The sequence below is a fragment of the Miscanthus floridulus genome, chromosome 16, assembly GCF_019320115.1.
Source record: "Miscanthus floridulus cultivar M001 chromosome 16, ASM1932011v1, whole genome shotgun sequence".
In the NCBI taxonomy this organism is placed as follows: domain Eukaryota; kingdom Viridiplantae; phylum Streptophyta; class Magnoliopsida; order Poales; family Poaceae; genus Miscanthus; species Miscanthus floridulus.
Genome location: NC_089595.1, coordinates 12,072,294 through 12,094,107, shown reverse-complemented (window position 1 = coordinate 12,094,107; position 21,814 = coordinate 12,072,294). Strand labels below are relative to the sequence as shown.

At 45.5% G+C, this 21,814-nt stretch overlaps 4 protein-coding genes across 4 annotated transcripts; 2 read left to right on the top strand and 2 right to left on the bottom strand.

Annotated features, from left to right (window-relative positions):
- The first annotated feature begins 4,621 nt into the window (after positions 1 to 4,621).
- On the top strand, positions 4,622 to 5,321 carry LOC136510046 (mitochondrial import inner membrane translocase subunit TIM9-like). The gene is made up of 2 exons (XM_066504621.1): positions 4,622 to 4,758; positions 4,910 to 5,321. Exons 1-2 carry the CDS (start codon positions 4,664 to 4,666, stop codon positions 5,106 to 5,108), a joined length of 294 nt encoding a protein of 97 aa, XP_066360718.1. The 5' UTR covers positions 4,622 to 4,663; the 3' UTR covers positions 5,109 to 5,321.
- A 1,851-nt stretch (positions 5,322 to 7,172) lies between these two features.
- Positions 7,173 to 9,668, bottom strand: LOC136514147 (uncharacterized). The gene is made up of 5 exons (XM_066508144.1): positions 9,573 to 9,668; positions 9,356 to 9,396; positions 9,165 to 9,239; positions 7,721 to 7,825; positions 7,173 to 7,625 (listed from the first exon to the last, which is right to left on the bottom strand). The coding sequence occupies exons 2-5, from the start codon at positions 9,371 to 9,373 to the stop codon at positions 7,509 to 7,511; spliced, it is 315 nt and encodes a 104-aa protein (XP_066364241.1). The 5' UTR covers positions 9,374 to 9,396; positions 9,573 to 9,668; the 3' UTR covers positions 7,173 to 7,508.
- A 271-nt stretch (positions 9,669 to 9,939) lies between these two features.
- LOC136514144 (replication protein A 70 kDa DNA-binding subunit C-like) lies at positions 9,940 to 14,213 on the bottom strand. Its single transcript, XM_066508136.1, has 2 exons — positions 13,856 to 14,213; positions 9,940 to 12,756 (listed from the first exon to the last, which is right to left on the bottom strand). Exons 1-2 carry the CDS (start codon positions 14,140 to 14,142, stop codon positions 10,284 to 10,286), a joined length of 2,760 nt encoding a protein of 919 aa, XP_066364233.1. The 5' UTR covers positions 14,143 to 14,213; the 3' UTR covers positions 9,940 to 10,283.
- Positions 14,214 to 17,897: 3,684 nt separating this feature from the next.
- LOC136510279 (putative cysteine-rich receptor-like protein kinase 9) lies at positions 17,898 to 19,295 on the top strand. Its single transcript, XM_066504789.1, has 2 exons — positions 17,898 to 17,977; positions 18,965 to 19,295. The coding sequence occupies exons 1-2, from the start codon at positions 17,898 to 17,900 to the stop codon at positions 19,293 to 19,295; spliced, it is 411 nt and encodes a 136-aa protein (XP_066360886.1).
- Positions 19,296 to 21,814: the final 2,519 nt, after the last annotated feature.

Genomic DNA, 21,814 nt, shown 5'->3' with positions numbered 1-21,814 from the left:
GACTACTAAACCGAGCTAAACACAGCACCACCTCTTAACCCAATCTTGCAAAATAAATTGCTAAACAAGGCAATGTCTAGCTGTCCACAAGCTTAGAAATTTTCTAAGTGTTGAGTTGAATTCTATTTCAAATTGCATTTCTAAGGTATTGAAACTACTACTTGGCAATATTATTTTTCAATACCAAGTACTTCATTGTCATCTACAAAGTTCATATTTCAAACTTCATTTAAATGTCACATACATGTTCTATAGCATTTTTGTTCAATAAAATTTGCTTTACAACCCTACTTGATAATGATACGAATCGCGAAGGAACTTTTCGTTTTGCATTTTTTTTGTCGTTTCAGTTGCAATGTTTCATCTACACATTTCATCTCATGTGTTACCACATAAATATGATGCTCATGAAGTGTTTTAGTAAATGATTTGCGGTGTAACACCGAGGGTGTTACAATTGGATAACTGATGACCAAGATATCTTTCTCATGTATGCTAATACCTAAACCCATAAACAAATCTAGCCCAAAACAAAATCAAATCAAGAGACAAAGGCTATAAAAATGGCTTCAAAATTCTAAAAAAAGGTAAGAACTTATGAATTGAGGGAGATAGACACATTGGAGCACAAAATCAAAACTTGGAATAGATCTAGATGTTGGGGTACAAGCGAATCGTAGCAAACCAAAACTTTGTATGGTAAAGAAACTAAAAGGACAAAAGCCTCGCCTCTTTTGCTCTCTCTCTCTCTCTCTCTCTCTCTCTCTCTCTCTCTCTCTCTCTCTCTCTCTCTCTCTCTCTCTCTTATGCAAAGCAAAACTCTCAACCACTCAAATTAGAGACTAATCCCCAGGGTGTGTTCCCCACAACTATCCATGCCCACTATATGGCACTTGGTTGTTTCTAAAGTGTAATTATATAAAGCACTCCGTCCAAATACCTAGGGGTAAAACTGTCTAGATTTTTGTCGGTGCGATGGACCCAACGCCTTTATGATTTCACTTTGTTGATGCAAGCTTTATGATGACATCACACATCTTCTGACCCATCACCCTTGGTTTCGAGGCCCAAAGCAGTCAACTCGTCACATGTGGTTTTGAGGCATAAACCACCAAACCATCCATACCCAGTATTGAGGACTAAACTAGCAAAAAAAACATCTTGCACACCCCCATGAGGTTTGACTCACCGAGGCTGATGCATGCCCCCAACACCTTCACCTTTCTCCTTGACTTTACCTTCTCCATCTTCATCATCCTGGCGTAGACCCGTGCCTGGTGTCCACCAAGTGTCATGGCGTTATCGTCCTCCTCCTTGACTTGGATGACGCCATGTTCATCATCCTTTTGTCCATATGTCTTCTAGTACTCTTCCTCTAAGCAACATGGATCTCCATCAATGACTTTCTGGACTGGACAGTCCCTTTAGTGTGCCAAGCTTCGTCCTGTCCATCACCAAGCAATATCGATCTGTACGCGTCAAACCACCAGCTCGCCCTACACTACCACATGCATAGTCCATCGGTGTCGTGCCTAGCCTGTCCTTCACAATGCATCTGCTGACCATCATATCGCATCCATACACCCACACATCATGAGCCAAGATACATCTTCCTCTAATACCTTCTGGTTAGCAAAAACATAGTATGCACACATATAAACAACATGCTAGCACCACCAAAAGCTTAAAGCCTCTCGATAAATGTGTCAATCATCATTCGTCGCACACATAGAGGAGACCATCAGTTTGTTTTGGGAAACTCCCTCTAAGACCGGCCTTATATATGTACGTGCTATTATCATTAAAACTTGTTTCCTGTGTGAAGGTTGGTTTTTTTTTATGTTCTACGAATATAATTTAATATTATTTGTCTAATTTCATTTGCATTGATTTTGGTTATTTTGGATGTCATTGCTTCATCATACAATTTCCTTTTCCTTGGTCAATGTAATCATGTATGGGTACGTGCTCATCAAAGTTATGGTGAATAAAACATTTCCCTTCGGCTCACAACTAATATATATCACCGGACTCTGGCCCTAAATATTTGCCTATATACATAGTCCCTCTTTCTTTTTTAAGGTATAATAAACAGGAGGGTTTCCCCTACTAATTATATATATGTAAATAAATGAGAAGAGCTAAAATACATTATAAAGTGTTTAAAAAACAAAAAGTGATCAAAAGGATATATTACACAAAGTGTTGTGTGCATTCTTCTACGAGGGGGGGGGGGGGGGGGGGGGGGGGCTGTTTGCTTTGCACCATGGAAAACCAAGACAAATGTGCTCTTGAATTTTTCTTTGCAACATGATAAAATATTGTTTTTTTAATTATAAATTTATACTATTCTTCCTGAATTGTTAAAAATTTATTTTCGGGCTAAGCAGCTGATCAATCGAAAACTCAAACATATCAGTTTAGGAAGAATGTTAACTTTAGTAATTTTAAAACAGCAAAAGTTGTGATACCAGATACAGGTGAAATGGGTCGTACTTAAATTTTAACATCTACTTGGAAGACCATAATATTTTTTTATGGCCCCTAGTTATTCGTTGTGGATTAAATAAAAAAACAAAAAGCCTACGTGCAGAGCAAAGCGACCTTCCGCAACTCAATTTGATCGATGTACTTATGATCTGACCCGAGCACTCCTCATGAAGTTGCAGCACATATTTGGGATGATCTGCATTCCGTTGGTTTACCTTGAGAAGAAGCTGTGAATCATCCGCAAATAGCAAATGAGTAATGCTTGGTGCACTATCACATATAGAAACCACCTGTAATAATCTACCTTGATCACTCAATGGGTGGCAAAAGTATATCTCTTTACATTTTTTTAACACAGAGAGTAGCGTCCGGATGTTCGGACGCGGCATCCGTTCGGACGTCCACGCCTGTTGCCCGCCTGTTTTCAATAATGATACCTTCAGGGCGCCTATGGATGTAGCTTCGTACTCCGATTCGCCTCGTGCTCCGCGCATGTTGTCTGCCCATGCAGCTTCATGCTCTGCTTCGCCTCGTCCTCTGCGCCTACTGCTCGTCCATGGATTTAGCTTCGTGCTCCGCGCCTGCTGCCATGCCCATGGATACACCTTTGTGCTCTGCGCCTGCTACCGCGCCCGCTTCACTTCCTGCGCGCATGCGGGGACCGCTGCGCCCAAGGGGACCACCTTCGCCAGCACCCCTTGCCACGCCTGCTCATGAAACACTTGTAACATAAAGCATTTGCTGCAACATACGTCTGAAACAGATGAACCATTTACAACATATGTTTGCAACATATGTGTATGGGCACTGCAGCATATGCAACATCCAGATAAAACACTTGCAATATACGTTTGCAACATATGTGTATGAGCATTGCAACATATGCAACATCCAAATAAAATACTTGCAACCTACGTTTGAAACAGCTGAAATATTTAAAACACAGACTTGCAACATACATGTATAGCCAGTGCAACATATGCAATATCCAAATAAAACACTTGCAACATACGTTTGAAATAGCTAAAACATTTAAAACATACATTTGCAACATACGTGTATAGTAATTGCAACATATGCAACAACAGATCTACTTTTGCAACATCTAGATGACACATATGCAACATACATCTAAACGCATAAAACATACAGCTTCAACATGTGTTCATCTACTTGCTGTCCCCCAATAGACACTCGTTGACACGGAGCTTGATGCTGGCACGGAGCTCGATGCCACGATATGGAGGTTGAACCTCGGTTGTGCACAGCGTGAGGCGCAGGCGACGCGAGGCGAGAGCAGCCCACGCGCGCGAGGTGCGGGTGGGGTGCGATGCACGAGGTGTGGGTGGGGCGCGCAAGGCACGAGGCGCATGGCGCGCAAGGCGAAAGGATGAGGGGTAGGCGGGTCCATCCCATCCGGCCAGACGGACGCTCGATAGATAGCATTACCGATTTTTTTACTTACAGAATCTCTAGAAATTTTAATTTGTAAATGCCTTTCCATTTTGATTTTTTTAAAAAAAAGTGTCCTCCAATCCAACACTTTGATAAAAGAGCTCCTTAAAATAAAAAATTGTCAAATATGCTCTCCAATTCATAAGCTTCTGTAAGTCTGTATCTGCGCCCGCTTCGATCTTTTTCTCAGGAGATCAAATCAAAGTAAATTAAACGTATGAGTAATTAAGAAAATAAAGGATTTCATATGAGAAAGCAGTAAGAGATTAAAAAACCATTAAAAAGATTTAGTTAGTTAGACATAGTTTAGGGTTCCCAATGCAAAATCGTTTAGAAAGTTATTATTAGAGACTATTGGAGAAGAACTAAATTTAAGGTTGCTATTTTCTTATGTTAACTTGCTAGATCTATTAGTTTAGCAAGTAAATTATACCAAAATCCTAGAGATGCCCTTAGACCTTTTTTGCAAAAATTAAATATACTCGTAGCAAATATAGAAAACTTACTTTTTCAAAAAAAAACAAATATAGAAAAATATATAAATGAAAAATCGGCACAAGTATTTTTCGGACTCTCCCCTTTCCAGAACGGGCCGGCCCAAAGAGCCCCATGGGCCGCCGCATTCTGTTCTAGTAGGCTCTGTGTGACTGTCTTGTTTGCTTTACCCTTGTCTCCCTTCCAGTCCTCCTCCTCCAAGAAAGAAACACGCAGCTGAATCATGGACGCCGCCGCCGCCGCCACGGCCGCCGGCGACGACGAGCAGGACCAGGCGCGCTTGGACACCATCGCCGACGGCCTACAGACCCGAGACGCGTACGCCCTCCTCCTCCCTTGCTCGATCTCTACTTCTCTTTCCTTCGAGGAGGTGGCAGAGGGCGGCTGCTCCATCTGCTCCCCTTCCTTGCTCGTGAGTTGTGGCTGACGAGTGACGACTCCTCCCTCCCTCCCCCCACCCTCGTTGCAGGATGCATCTGTACAGCTGGCTCTCGCACCGCTGCTTCTCCGACTGCGTCGTCTCCTTCTACCGCCGGGCGCTTGGCAAGCGCGAGGAGGAGTGCGTCCGCTCCTGCGTCCGCAAGTACCTCCTCCTCTCCACCGCCACCGCCGCGCGCTTCCCCCACCTCGCCGACTCCTCCTCGTCGTCGGCAGCATTCGACGATTGATCGGTTGATCCACCCATGCTCTTCTCGACAGTTACTTCTTTGCTTCACTTCTTCTGTAAGTGTAGCTTAGTTTTACTTTACCTTGTGATGATCCATGGAAAGGAAACACGACGCCGTAAGACTAACGAGCGTAGCAGTTGTTAGGAAGGAAATGCAAGGCCAGGAGTGATCTATACTCTCACACACTGCAAATTTGGAATTTTGATGAATGAATGCATGAATTCTTCATGTCCTGATTTTTCCTCTCTGAATGAGTATTACTATTACCTTGATATGGATATGCGAAAAGGCTCTTACTGTATCTCATTTCTCATGTGATGGTTTATGTTCAGCTTTGGTTATCATCTTGTACAACATCACTGCAATCCAGCTCAGTTTGCTCAATGTGTTTGATCAGAGTAATGTAGCAACCACAACTACAGAAAAAGTAATGACAATGACCCCCATTATATAGTATAATCCTTAGTTGCAGACTTTTATTGGCAACAATGGTTTGGGACTCAATGCCTGTAAGATAAGTAGGAGTGTTAACGGACATTTTCAGTGTCATTCTGATTCCTACAGTAGTCATATTACCAAATGCTGTGCCTTGTGAAGTCCATGCCCAACCAGGCTAGTACTGTCAGGTTGTGCACAGAAAATCACAAATAACAGCCTTATGATACTCCTGATCTAAAAGAGGCCATCATTAGTTCACAGTAGTATCTGCTAAGAGATTAGATCTTACTAGTTAATGGGCTAACACTCTGAATGTAAGCACAAAGAATATTCTTAATGCTCATTCTTTTGGAGTACGTGTATGCAATGTGGGTGAAAATAAGCCTTTTAATGAGAGCAGTGTTCTCAGAAGCACGGTTGTAATAGTTGAGCCAGCAGACTACATCTGACAATTTTGCCAGCTGTTTTAGCGGTGCTTGCTCAAGAGATTCATTGTTCCAAATGCAGCAGTAATTTAACTCATTTGATGCCTCACCAAGAGGTGCAGCTGCAATTTCCACATCCTTTGCTACATTCCACCCCTGGACCCTCAGGCCAGCGAGCAGGGACCAAATGTTGGGGTTCTTCATATGCTTTACTGATGATGAGTAAATGTGCAACAAAAGCCTTCTCTTGTTTCTTTTGGATGCAGAACATCCATGTATTGTGTTTTCCTTTGCTAGATGAAATTTGTTATTTCATCTGAACTTAGCATGCTGCCTTGATATACACGTGAATTTTCCATCCGAAATGATTGCTGAAATGTGTTGGTGAACAAACATCAATGCAACCAAGCTTTGGTTTTTTCACTCACAAGGCCTGGCATAAGATTCATCGGTTATTTCCTGACTCCTGGTATCTCTAATTATCTATTCCTGAATGTCCTTTCTCCCCTGAAAGGTGTTGATGAGACAAGGATTTGTCTTATTCAAAAAAATGTTATTGATCAGAGTAATGTGGCCAACGCCACAACTGAATGAAGTTGAGACTTGGGAGAGGCAGATGTAAAGGTTAGATTTTGAAGAAGTGCACTTCAGAGTTTTCAAATCACATGACACGAACATGATTCTTAAGTGCTTTGCTCTCTGAAGATTATTTGTAGCAGTGCTCATAAAAGCTACAATTCCATCTCCTTTTTCAGTTATTTAAAACTTTCAAACTGTTCATGTTTAAAAACTATGTTCCTCGTTGCATCATCAATTATATAAGAGCTTCTTTTCATTGTATACATGTCAAGGGTTTTTCTTTCTTTCTTTTTGTATGTGTTAACTCTGGACCCTGGTTAATGCAATTGACTGGTTTGCTTCTGAGGCTCTTCGTGTATTCATGCAAGAAGCCAAAGGAACGATCTATAACAGCAAAAACCCGTCTTCCAACATTATCGTTCCTTACGCCCTGACTTGTTTCAGTGTCTTTTTTCCAATTCTAAGTGTTCTTTTTTCCAATTCTACGCCAGTTATAGGTCACAAATAATTTGCTGATCATGAGTTACCCACTTGAACTGTCCATTGTACAAAAAATAGTGTCATTCGACCGTGAAGGTTGTGTGTGGCCCCTCAGTAACCTTTCAACTTTCACAAGCAAAGGGACAAGCTAGCGGTAGTTACTATTGCACACAAATAACCAAGCATACATCTGGCAGTCAGTGTGCCATTAACAACTCGACTCACAGATTGGAACCAATGATTCATGCAGCGGGGTTTGTTACTACTTCAAAGAAACATCCAGTTCAAGTAGGCTACAAGAGGTAAAACCAAGTCCTAGCATCCTGCCTTTAAGTTAAATCCTCCACCATCAACATACACATAGCGAATTCTGGTTCAGGAAATGTCGTGTCTTACACTCCCATGTTTTGAGCATCTGGCATACATACTACTCAATAGCAGCGTAGTAGCAAATAGACTCTCCACGTGTACAAGATACTCAGTTCGGGTTCCTGAGAACAATGATGACCGAATCCCCACGGAGGAACATCTTGCTTATGAACCTGTCTTTGTTCACCGGAAGAGCCTTCTTCTTGCCTTTACCGGTCTTTGGCACCTGTAACACAGGTAAAATGTGTTCACAAATGATTAATGAACACATCAGTTCAAGCAAGGGAAACTTTACAAAAGGTAAGCGACCGTTCAACATACCTCAGTCCACATCTCCCTAACATTCTCGAGAACCATGTTGCAATGCCGATCAAAGGCTCTCACGCGACCAAGCAGCTTCTTGTTGTTCCGGCAGTTGATAAGAACCTAAGACATAAGAGACAATGCATTATCAGAACAAGGAGCAGTTGAAAAGCACTATCTGCAGTCAGCAGTATGCAACCTGACACCGGACACATAATATGTGATACATGAGAGAAACAAAGATATATCAGTTAAGTAACAATGACATAGCGATCACACTACAGGAAACGATGGCTTAGGTTTATACATGGACATTTTTAGATAAAATGGGTGGTAAAAATATGGACCAAGGAAAGATGATTGTCTGGCAGTTGACAGCAACTAAGCAAGCAATTCAGTTAGTACAAAAATAGTAAATCTTACTTTTGCAATTTATGAAAGAAATAAGGATGCATGACAAATTTTTTATTTTGGCTGAATGGAGCTAACATCAAACAAATCAGCTTATATAAATCACTAGTGCCACTCAGAAAACAGTTCCTGGCAAATTAATTCAACTTTGATGATGGAAATGACTAAAAAATTATAAATGAACCGTAGCAATAATGCAGAAAAATAGATAGTATAGATACAGAAACCTATGACAGATAGGTACTAGCAATTATAGTCAAAACTGCCAAATTATGGTGCGATACAATACAGGCTACCAAGACCACTGCATTACTTCCATGCACTGGAAGGTAAGAAACATGTGCACATCACAGTTAAGTGAACAAGAATACAACACCGACTACACACTAGTGCATCACTTCCACGGACTAAAATAGTGTTAGAATCACAGCTGAGGGACATGTTTAGTAAACAATTGGGAACCACAGCTAATAAACATGTCTTAGCTAAGAAGATTACTAGCCATATGATTTGGTGAAGCAGGAGCTTCAGGCTGCTGCACAGAACTATACTTGTCTCAGCCAATAAATAGAAGGTTCAAATACAACACAAACAATCATAAGTTGGATGGAGGATACACAAAAACTATAAAGGGCAGACCCAGTGCCGGAGGCTCCCACATGAGTGGGGTCTGGAGAAGGGGAAAAACCGAGGCAAGCCTTCCCCACGCAAATCTGCGGAGAGGCTGCTTCGAACCCACGACCTGGTGACTCAGTGAGACAGCTCTCACCACTGCACCAGGCCTGCCCTTCTGATACACAAAAACTATGGTCAAATATAACCTAACAATGGATCTAAGTTCCAGGACTACCAAGAGCAGGAGGCAGCCAACTAAGGTTAACCATATTGACACAGCTGGACAGCAGGCACATTGCATAACTATAATCCACATCATGGTACCAGATTATACAACAAAAACACCAGCACATACATATTTTCATACTTGAGAAGTAAAGTCAATGTAGACAGACTGCGAAGAAGACACTGAATTTTCCAGAGGAAATCTACCAACCTGGGTATTATTCTTGACGCTCATCATGAGCACTGAGAGAGGACCGGTGCTGAACTCCTCTTCCTCCTTCTTTACCTGTTTCGACAAAGGAAAAGGAAAACCACAAGTACCAAATCACAATTAATTCACGGCACCAGAAAGAAGAGAGCAACATCCGGGGGAGGGGGATGCAGTAATTTTTTTCAGCTTACATTGGTTTCTTCCGCCATGGGATGCAAGTGGAGCCGTCAATCTGCACATGGAATTAAACACGAAGTCACTAACTACTTCGCTCGAACGAAACACAGTTCTCAGATCCATATATAGGGTAACAAAAAAAAACTCTACGAGTATGCTGGTTCCTATCGTTGGCGGGCTAAAAGTTCTAAGTGGCCCGCATGGATCTACACTCCGAAACCCGGAAATTACCTGGGCGGGCAGAGGCGAGTCGGAGAGGCGAGATGGCGGCGGCGCGTCGGGAAGGAAGAACCCTAGGCTGGGCGGACACGAGGAGAGGGTTTTTCTGGAGGAAGACGAACTGGCAGCGATTTTATCACAATGGCGCTGGGTTGGGCCGGCCCAGGAACATATTGTTTTGGCCTTGTGCAGTTTCAAGCCATAATTGGCGGATGGGCTGTGATGGATTGGGCCCGGCTTAGAAACATATTCCTTATTTCGCCTTGTGCAGCTTCTTTAAAAAAAATGTGCAGCTCCATGGTATTTGTTTCGCCTCTCAAAACAATGTTTGTATCGCCAAAAATCAATCATATATGTCGGGGATAAAAAACATAAAGACAGAAGAAAATTAACTTGAGTACACAGAAGATAAGATGAACCTGGAGCGAAAATGAACTGCTGACAATCTAAAGATGAGTTGCATTAATTTACAACCACCATACAGTGAGTTAATTAAGCTGGACAAACCACGAATTCAACAGAACTGACACAGCAACGTGGATTTACCACACCATATATAAGACGAAAAACATTTAGAGGTACCGAGATACATGGTTCCAACTTCACACACAAACACAAAGGAACATTCTGTATCTACACTACATAGATAGACGCAGCGATGCCATTCAGGACAGGCATCTAAAGCAAAACCAATATCACGCCTGATCCGATGTATACTTACTTTCAGTAGTTGGTAGCCCCAAGATAGGGCTGCTGCTGACCATAACCACCTGACAAAGCGCCACCGCTCCGATACTGCTGCTGCTGCTGCTGGGGGGCAGGGGCCAGCAGTGGGCAAGAGCTAGCAAAGTGCCCGATCTGATTGCATTTGAAACACGGTCTGGGGCCAGCGTTACGAGGCTGCGAAGAGCCGTAGGAGCTTGCCGTTTTCACACCAGGCTGCTGCCTGTACATGCCTGCAGGGCAGTTCTGCGCGTTGTGCCCACTTGACCCGCAAGACATGCAGGTCTGCACATTCCCTGTCACCGACACTGGAGTGGGCGCCCCGATATACGTGTTTGCTTGCTGCGCGAACTGGTTCGCAGACTCCCCATACATTGGACCACTCATATTGGTGGTGTAGGCACTGTTGGAGATTGGCACGCTTCGTCCAGCGCCAGTGTTGCTGAGACCAGCATTATAATTATAGGCCATGGCACCTTGCGCCTCAGAAGGTGAGCCAGTATCATCCTGCAATAGGCCATTGATTACCCCCAGAAGGTAAGAACACTCTTTTGCTGGATCCAGCTTCTCCGCTCTCGTAATGCTGCACTTGACACGCTGCTCATCGTTAAAGGTCTCTTCCTTGACTTTCAGCTTGAAGAGAAACTGCTGCCAGCGAACCCCCTGTAAGATCTCAGCAAATCGTTCTGGGTCTTCTTCTCTTATGTTGTAGAGCTCGTAGGCGCTGTGGCCAACGATCTCGATACCAGCCTCTTGGAATGCAGTAGCATAGGTGACCCCAGTGTGGTCCTGGATCTGGCACTGCAGCAAGTATCTATACTCGCATTTTGGTAAGCTCTGGTCGCATTTGTCACATTGCCATGTCCCATCACCATTATTTATTACCTTTTTGTTGCACACCCTACCATTCACCTCCATGGTGCAAGCAGGATAACAAAAATTATCAGTGATCAGATGTGAAATTGCACCTTTAACAGTGATAAAGTCTGGCTTCTCTGATCGCCCCAGATCTTCATCCTTGATCTGAGCCACTGCTTTCCTGACATCAGTCCTGCCCATACTTACCCCTGACAAAGAAACACAAGCAGCTGTCTTCCCTTCAGTTGCATACCATCGCCGCAGACTCTCAGCCTCAGGAAATTCTGGGTCTATTTTTAACTGAGTTGAGCCGATTGTGTTCACAGATCTACCACTGAATTCAGTAACCCGGGCACCTTTCAAAGCTAGAACAGGATTCAAACCAGAATCGCACTGCAACTGCAGCTGCTGGCCTTCAGCATCACAGAACTTCCCCCATAAGGTAATTTCTACGCTTCGACCAGACATGTCTTTCAGTTGAAGAGTTCTTTTCTGGGCTTCCAAGCCACCAACTTTTCGGATTATTGTGGCAGAAGGGTCAACTGATGTAACAATTCCAATCAAGTCCACAATAGCACCTGCCTCAAGGTTCTCAATTTCGCTTATCTGCCGGAAATTATACTGCTGCCTAGGGATGTTGCTATCATCATCAACACAAACTTCGATAGATGATTTGAAATCCAGAGTTATTTCATACTCGTGGTTCAAAGAGTTAAACTGCTTCCTTGCAGATTTCACCGACCCTTTAGATATCAGGTACACCTTATCAACCTCAATGAGGTCAAAAAACTGATCAGCCTGCGCATTGAAGCATGTTGCACGGATTTCTCCACCCTGTCCATCAAGGAGATCAAAGGAGAAGACTTTTCCAGCACCTTTGTTGTTGTTGTAGTGCCTGAGATCAGTCTTTGCAGTCACCCTAGCCTTGATTGTCCATGTGTTTTGGTAGGGGTTCAAATGAGCCACTGGGACAAGACGACTTGCATCATTCTTAGACACAGGGGTTCTATTCATATGCCCTGGAGGCGGTTGCTGATAAAAGGACTGTGCAGGTTGGCCGTATGTATTCCCAGGAGCACCACTGCCACCAGCCATGGAAGGAACTGCAAACCTTCGGTTCTGGTGAGAGTTCAGTGAAGGCTGCTGCAAGTTTGACTGCACCATGCCCACATTCATTGTATTATTATGTGCTGAAGTTGTACCATAAGAGACACCAGATGCCACATTGGGAACAGATTCTACTGCACGACCAATTGGAGGGCCCACCGTACCCTGATAACCACCATAGGATCCACCGTATGGTACATTATTAGCATCTTGCACTGGCCTTGGAGCAGGAGAAGATCCGTATGGTACATTGTTAGCATCTTGCACTGGCCTTGGAGCAGCAGAAGATCCGTATGGTACATTATTAGCATCTTGCAATGGCCTTGGGGCAGCAGAAGATCCCAGCATACCAGGGCCGCTGGAATATGTTCCGGTATTAGCTTGAGCAGCATTGGCCGCAAAGTTGGTGCCCTGCTCATTAGGTTGGATTCTCACATCATAGGCTTTGGGGTCTCCAATTATGGCGCACTCGCTTTGCAGAACATCAAGTTTGATAATAATAATGATCCTGAACAAAAGATAAAGGCATGGTCAACTCAACTGATAAGAGGCAAGCCACAAAAAGGTGTGAACAAACTAACATTCAAATATGATATTCTTCTCTTTATGAGATGCCCAGTCAGCTCTAACAGAAATAGGTATTTCCAAGAATTGACTCAAGTTATAGAACCAAAGAAGTTGGGGAAACAACGATTCTTGAAACATTCATGAAGCAACATTAACCCACTTCAGATCTTAAAATCCAGCATACATAATCAGTAGATTCAGATTCTATTGATGTATGGTAATTCATTAGAAATCTATAATTGTGCATACTTTAGTAACTCCCACAAGAGTATACAAGGTTCAGACTCTGTCGTATCTTAAAAGAGCTACTTAAGAATTATTTGAATGGTCACAACAGAATGTGTTGTGACAGTTTCACTGATTTGACATGGATGCCAGAATAAGAGCTTTCAGGATAGCACAAAACTACAGCACCCTTTCACTGCACTAAGGATCATCATCAACAGTATAGAAAGTTTATACAGAACCAAAGAAACTCTGCATGTTAACCATTGCCTGTTTGATGGTTTTCTTTCAGTGGAAATTGGAAAATTGCTAATGACAAAGGGAAAATAACATCAATGTGCATTGTAGGGATCAAAGGGTTAAAAAAAACACATGCAGAGAAGCACAACAACCTTAATAGAAACAAGAATAGAACTGGCTGGACTCCATTGCAGTGAAGTTAACCTAGTCCGAGGCTAATCTAAAGATAGTGGGAAAAAAAACAATCAACAAGACATCCGTGAGTCTGGACTGGAATGACCATAAACCTTAGTACCACATCGCCCAAATACCATTTTCTACCACCACCGAATCCCAATCTATCTTTCCAAAGCGGTAGCCGCAAATCTTGTACGGAAATGTCGCCCCTAACGATATGGCACGAGCCTAATACCCTGCATGTTTTACATCACTGAACCGTGCGGGAAGCAAACCAAGATTCAGCCTTTCTACTACTACTAGGAACGCAACAAAATAATACAAATCTGCGAGATTCGAATCTGGGATGGAGCGGGGAACCGAGCGCGGGGCAGGACTATTAACTAATGAATCCTCACCTGTGGTTCTGGATGGTGCTGCAGGTGAACTCGTGGAGGTTGATGATGGAGCCCTTCTGGATGGAGCCGTTGTGGATGAGCACGTTCTCGGCGGTGGCGAGCATGGACTGCATCGTGTGGACGCCGTCGGAGAGCAGCATCCGGAAGCGCTCGTGGTTGGTGGGGCTCTTGACGTTGGAGACTATCCGCACGTCCACCACCTGCAGCACCGGCTGCAACGTCCCGTTGCCGCCGTCGGCGTGCTCCGAGATCGCCGCCACCGCGCCGGGCGTCAGCTGCGCTGCCATCGCGCTGGCGAACCTGGGTGAATCTTGCGGCGGAAGGGAGGCGAGAGGAGCGGGGGGAATGGAGAGGAGAGGGGGCGATTCGATTTGGAGGGGGGAGGGGCGAGGGTTAGCGGGAATTTGAGGGGGCGGGCGGCGGTTCCGCCGAGAGGGAAACTGAACGAGTGGAGGGAGAGAGAAAAATTTTGGACGCGAAAAGACGGAAATGCCCCCCTTTTTTGTGGGCTGGAGCCTATCGTACAGCCCAAGAATGTAATCTTGGGATTTAAATCTTATCTAAAAAAAAATATGTAAGGTCTTGTTTAGTTCCTCTTTAAAGTTTAGTCCCTATTATATTGTATATTTGGACATATGCATGTAGTATTAAATATAAACTAAAAAAATAATTAATTACACAGATTACGAGTACTTTGCGAGACGATTTTTTTAAACCTAATTAGTTCATGATTTCACGATGTGGTGCTACAGGAAAGCTACAGTGGTGGACGTTGCGCGGATTGTCCTCGGCACCAGCTCTGGTCTGATCCTTTGATTCATTTTGCTTGACCACTAACATGTCCTACAAATCCTATAGTGTGTCTTGCTTTTTTTTTTTGACGGATGGAGTAGTTATTAGTTGATGCATGCTAGTACCTGACAACTCAAGAACTTGTGGAATTTTTACAAAGATAATTATAGCTCAAAATGACATGAGATGAATTCTTCTATTTTCACCAGTTTATGCTCTACCTATTAACAATACCTCTTTACAAATTTGGACTTATGTCGTGGAATTTAGAATGGATGTGTATGCAAAAGGGAATGGAAATGGAAGGAAATGAAGAAATACAGAGGAAGCAATAGGTAGTCGGCTGCAGTAGTTCTCTGTACATGCTAAAATGGTTTTAATTAGGGGAATCTTCTAAACCAACATGAGACACAGTGTAGAAGACTGCTGGAGTTTCTCAGCAATGTGAATTTTTTATAAAGTAATCCCCCTGTGTCCCAAATCACTTCTTGACTTCTGTATTGCTTGGAAAAAAAAAAGTAGTTCCGTATTAGTTGAACGTAATCCTACACGATTCCATAAATGAAATGAAATCCGTGTAATTAGCATGGACCATTTGATCGACCAGTTTAGCAGGCAGCAGCACCATCAAATCGCAAAAAAGCTATCTTGCCAGCCAAATAAAGCTACTGATCTCAACGCGGAAGGAAAGGAAAAGTAGCAACCTCAAAAAGCAAGACTGCCGATCATCCGATCCATCCCATATATGCAAGTAGCAGCTTCCTGTCATCCAGAGATTTTTGCTTTTAACACTAGTGCTATCCCTTTTTCTCTTTGTTTTTTTAGGATGTAGAAATTAATTCGTTGTAGTCAGAACATGACACTTTCCAATCCGCTCCCATGTTGATCCTGCGCATGCATGACTCAGCTCGTTGGTATCCTTTTCTTTTTCACCCCCTTTTCTGAAGATATCAAAAGACCATGATCCTTGCTCCACCTGTAACAAAGAAGGGGGCCATGCATGCTCCAGCTAGCTGTAAACAAGAAGGGGCCATGTTCAAAGCTTTAGCTCGTGTTGTGGAGATATATACCTTTTGGATTTAATTAATTAACCTGTCATCTTCAGTACAAGGACAAGATCATCCAAAAAGAATTAGTAAACAGTTATCCATGGTGAGTGGCCTTGGAGTGCTCTCGCGTGTGTCACCATCGTCGTCACTGCAAGCAGAAGAACCGATCTTCCAATGGCATCGCATCAAAGCCGGGTCTGTGATGACACGTCCATGAGCCATGGCCGTCATCTGCAGCTAGTTCCCTCCGCACATGCGTGTGCATGGAACAGAATATACAATGTTATCATCACCAGTCATCATGCTGGAAAATATGCATACTAGATTCAGTCGCGTTCAGTACTAGATTCGGTATGTTGTAGTTAGATTTCGATCTATGGAGTGATACGAATGCTACATATATAAGTTCTAGTCAAAACTGCTATCTATTGAAATACTGTGGATCAACTCAGGAATTATTCCCATGAATCTCAGCATTTGCACACTACAAAAAGATGGTGGGCGGTGGGAGAAGGAGGAAAAGCAGCCGCAGGAGGGAGCCGTCGCCTGCCGCCCTGTCGCGTGAGGAGGAGGAGGAGCAGGTGCCCTATGAGGACGCCGAGGAGGCGCAGGAGGACGCCGAGGAGGAGGCGACAGCACGGGGTTCCGCTTCCTCTAGTTCGTCGAGCGTCTACTTGCGAGGTCCCGCGAGCCTCCCTCAGCGACCGATACCTCGTGAGAGACGCCCGCTGATTCGACCCGAAGGGGAAAAGTAAGTAATTTTAGATATTATCACTACTTTATATGATATGTTGAAAATCAAAATAGAAACTAATAATTTTTCTTAATCACTTGGGCAGGAACTGAACGATTGTGGCGAGTGGAGGTGGTCACATACGCCAGGTCAATGGCATCCTCGGTCTTCTGTGCAAGGAGCACTTCCCTGACCTGGTTGAGTGCGCCGGAGTGACGGGGCCGGCCTACTCGTTTGACCACTACGCCACCGCCCCCGATGCTGCAGATCGGGCCCCAAGGGTATTCAACAACAAGGCGGAGCGGGTGAAGCAAGAGCTGTGGGTAAGTCCTCCTCGCACTACATTGCTCAATACATCGCATTCATTGGACATTCTTGAAATAATGAATAGATATATCGTGTTTGTATGCAGAATTTCTTTAGATGCCAGGACGGACATGAGGTCAGGGCGGATGCGGTGGCTACCAAATGCTACAAAAAACTTGTCGTGGACATGCATTACGAGGCGCGCATCCAGGCTGTCGTAACTTACCACGGGACCGTCCTTGGAACGAAGGTCACCAAAAGGGACGCAAGGAGCATGACGCTGACCCGGGACCAGTACCTACAGGTAAATACAGAACATTAATACTGATTCCTTTTGAGATTAAGTAGGCTTAATTTCATCTTCTGATATGTCATGTACTTGATGGCCTGTAGATGATTCCTTATTGGTGTGCCGCGCATCCCTAGTGCTGGGAACAGATGGTGGACAAGTGGTGCTCACGCGAGTGGGAGGAGACGCACAACTTGTGCCGGGAGCGACGTTTGATGATGCCAGGTGTAGCACACCATCAAGGCAGCCGCAGCCTTAGTGGATATGCAGAAACATGGGTACGCAAATTCATTTATTTATTCTAACGCTCAATTCTGCATGATTTCTAATCATCTTGCTGTTTTTCTCGTAGTCGGCGTCACATGGTGGCCAGCGTTGCTCCATCTTCTAGGCATTTGCTATGGCCCACAAGGGCAAGGCGACATTCGACATCGACTACAACCCGGAGGACGGGTCCGAGGCGTACAACAATGCGACCATCCACAACCGCCTCAGTGAGTACACATTGATGGCAAGGGAGGTTCATGGGCCACAGTACGATCCAAGCACCGAGGACCTTGATGGAGAAGTCGTCATGAGGGTGGGAGGAGGCAAGAAGCATGGGGGGTACTGGATTGGCGACGGCGCAATCGACTCGGCCGCTACTCCCAGTCTCTCCCAGATTCGAGCAAGCAACACGAGCAGGAGCCTAGCCATACGACCTCGGCAGGACACTTCACACCACCGGGTGGAGGCACTCGAGGTTATTCCTAGTTTATTCGTCGTTCATTGGTTTTTTATACCTTTTCTTTGCATTATTGTAATATTGGGGTGAATATATTGTAGGCCCAGCTGGAACAAGAGAGGAGGATACGGGAGCAGATGTAGGCGAAGATGGAGAGGGTGGAGTCCGAACGGGAGGCTGAGCGGGCCGAGCGGGAGGCCGAGCAGCAGAGGATGGCGGAGATTCTTCAGTACATGCAAAGTCTTGGCGCCGCTACGGGTGTACTTCCGCCACCTTCGCTATTCGCTCCACCTCCACCTCCACCTCCTCAAAATTCTACTCCTGTGAGTATAAATGTTTTAGTTTGTATGTTCATGCTTACGGTCAAACCTAGTGGAGTATGAAAGTTTTATTCATGTATGGTATATATTTATCTTGTCTCACACATGCAATCTCTTCTCCTTTGTGCAGAATCAATTGGCGGCATCGAATGATCCTCATGCTTCAGCGAATCCTTCATCAAATCAGTGATGATACTTGTGGTTGTTAATGGTACTTCTATTTGCAATTGTGGTTGAAGATGATGGAGCACTTGGATTACTTGTGAACTTATTTGTGATATATTGTGAGACATGTGATATTTGTGATATATATGTGGTGTTGGTGATATATATGTGCTGTTGATGATATATATGTGATGTTGGTGATGTTTGTTATATATATCTTCTGTTTGTTTGGATGGAATGTAAAAAACAAATAAAAATGCTGTTTTCAGTCACTTTGCCAAGTGCATTGGTCACGACACTCGGCAAAGTGACTATCTGGGAACTACCTGGGAACATGCTTTGCCGAGTGCAAAGGCCATTGCACTCGGCAAAGGTCGCCTGTTTGCCGAGTGTGTTGCCGGCAGCACTCGGCAGAGTAGCCACCTTTGCCGAGTGTCTGAGTCAACAGCGCTCGGCAAAGCGGCGACCTTTGCCGAGTGCTTGACCTTGACACTCGACAAAGCCACCGTCACGGTGGCGCTCGCCGTCACGGCCACTTTTCTTTGCCGAGTGTCGGATTGGCACTCGGCAAAGCCTTTGCCGAGTGCCCGATAAAATGCACTCGGCAAATAGGTCTTTATCGATAAACTGTTTACCGAGCACCCTTTGCCGAGTGTATATCGTCCCACTCGGCAAAGAAGCCGCCTCTGGTAGTGCACGTACGGCTACTGTAACTCGACGCGGTCCAACAGCACGTTCCAAGCCAACCTCGCCAAGCTGTCCTACGAGCTGCTAGGGAACGCAAAGGCATCGGGCTTCGCGTTGCGGGCGTTCGGCGACGCCCCGTACACGGCGTACGGGCTCGTGCTCTGCCGCAGGGACTTCCTTGGCGACCAGTGCGTTTTGTGCCTCGCGTTGGTGCTCAACCTCGCTTTGTCCACCATGTGCGTTGGATCCAGAGACGCGACGGTGTACTACGATCAGTGCCTGTTCCGTTTCTCCGACCGCGACTTCCTCTCTAGCTACGACAACCTTCATAGAACTACTTGGTCTGATAGGTTTTTCCAGCAACCTCCGGGATGAGCCAAGGCAATAAAGTGCCTCAGACAAAGCAGTTCTTAGATCAGTGCCCAAGCTGGTTGCATTTGAAACACGGTGAGGCTCCCCTCACTGCCGACTGACCCAAGAAGCCAAAGCCACCATTGAAATCACAACCATCGGATGAAGCTGATGGTGGAGTAGGCATCCAGTTCGACTGTGCAAAGCCTGTGGCACCCACATTGCTGGAGGCTAGCATGCTGGATCTGTAGCTTGCTCTGTCTAGCTGGAGGTTAGCATTGCTGGAGGTTAGCATGCTCTGTCTTGCTGGATCCAGCTTCTCCGCTCTCATAATGCTGCACTTGACACGCTGCTCATCGTTACAGGTCTCTTCCTTGACTTTCAGCTCGAAGACAAACTACTGCCAGTGAACCCCTTATAAGATCTCAGCAAATCGTTCCGGGTCTTCTTCTCTTATTGTTGGGGACCAATATTAGGGTACCCGAAGAGGAGGAGCTAACGGTCATCAGCACTGATTCACCTGAGCAATCAAGTGCGCGGCTACAGCTCCAACCGCCCTAGGTGCGCAGGTTCCGCCTCGCCCGACCGCTGAGGGGCGGGTCCCGCCTCGGCCGACCCCTGGAGCATGGGCTCCGCCTTGTCCGACCGCTGGGGTACGGGCTCCGCCTCGCCCGATTACTGGGTAAGGGGCTCCACCTCGCCCGACCCCTCAAGCGCGGCTCCCGTCTCGCCCGATGGAAGCCCGTACCGCCGCCAACCACTACGGGTCAGAAGGTACAACCCAAGGTCAAACTTCTGGCACCAGGCAGGGAGCAGGCACGTCTTGACGTGACCCATGGCCACGACATGTCACTCCCGGGGATTCACACCGCAAACAGTGACGGATGCGTGGTTACTGTGCTGCCTACTCCCCGTACGGCCGCTGACCGGCACGTCGGTTCGCTGCGTCGTCCGCCGGGACGGGATGGGACACCACGACCATCTGATGACGTCGGGGAGTGGCACCAGCGGTGAACAGGAGCCCGACGTGGAGCCATCCCTGTCACCATCTTCAGCGTCGACGGGACCCGCATAAAAGAGAAGAAGGACCCGGCGGGCCTGGAGGCTTTCTTCTCCTTGACTTTTCTCCTTCTTTCTCTCTGTAACCTGCTCTTCCTCTTCGTCTATAAAAGGGGAAGCAGAACGCCCCATGAAGGGCATGTCTGAACACGACCCTAACACGCCTTAGCAGCACTCACACACACACAGAGACTTGGGACCATCTCCCTCTCTCGCCTGTTTGTAACCCCTACTACAAACTTTCGCTGCTAGTAACATAAGCAGCAGTGACAAACTGGACGTAGGGACATTCTGCCCGAACTAGTATAAATCTTGTGTCCTCTAAGCATACCATTCGAGCCAGACGCACAATCTAAAAATTTACTAGTTGGTAACTCAAAACACCGACAGTTGGCGCGCCAAGTAGGGGCCTTTTGCGCGTCTCAACGTCCCCATCAGGCTTCGGATGACCAGCCACGGCATCAGCTGGGTCTCGGGAGCGCGCGTGCGCTTCGAGAGCCTGGACTTCATCGTCACGACGGAGGGAGAGCTGATGCGGGCTCCCGCCGCCGTCCAGCCAACTGGGTAAGATGGTCTGGGTCTCTTGGCAACATTGTTGCTTTTTTGTTACATCATTTCTGCTGCTGCTGCTGCTTGGCTATGGTGCTGTAGTGGGCAAAGTGCCATTTCTGCTGTTGCTGAGCTAGTTATCAGCTCCTTTTGTTGTGATGAAGACTTTGATGCCGGAGTGGCCAATACCTTGGACATGTGCTGGATTGGCTGTTAATTACTGTCATGTGCTTGTGGACAGGTCCTAATTATGATGTATGAGATGTGAACAGTTGTAATTTGATGACCTGTAATATTTGTGTGATGAGTACATGTGTTAAGTAATGATGATGAGAACGGGTGTTAATTAATGATGATTGGTAATTAGTTTTGCTGAAATTATGGATGAATTATTTGTATTTTGCTAAATCTGGAAACGGCCAATTTGAGCTGGGCTGAAATCTGGTTGCGGCCCAATTTGAGCTGGGCTGAAATCTGGAAGCAGCCCAATTTGAACTGGGCTGTATGTGCAGTAAAAGGCCGAAAAAACACCGCTAAAAAACTAAAAGGCCGAAAAAAGGCCAACAAAAAACAAGATCGGCCCAAAAAAAATTTGGACGTAAAAATGGGCCGAAAGCTCCTGGAAACCCGAATTGGGCCACAAATGACCTAGGCTAAATCCTACGTGGCACCGATGACACGTCAGCTTCCACCTTAGCGAACACATGGCACATACGTGGCGATGCAAATCCGTGACGGAAAAATATCCTAAGTGGCAGCCATCCGTGACGGAAAAAATCATCACAGATTACCGGGCTCAGCCTGGCCCAGAGTGGGTTGAGTGGGCTTCGAGATCATCCGTGACGGTCGAAATCAGCCGAAATCCGTCACGGATGGCTCGCAGCCAATCCGTGACGCTCGATATATGATAGAAAAAAATCCGTCACGGATGGCCT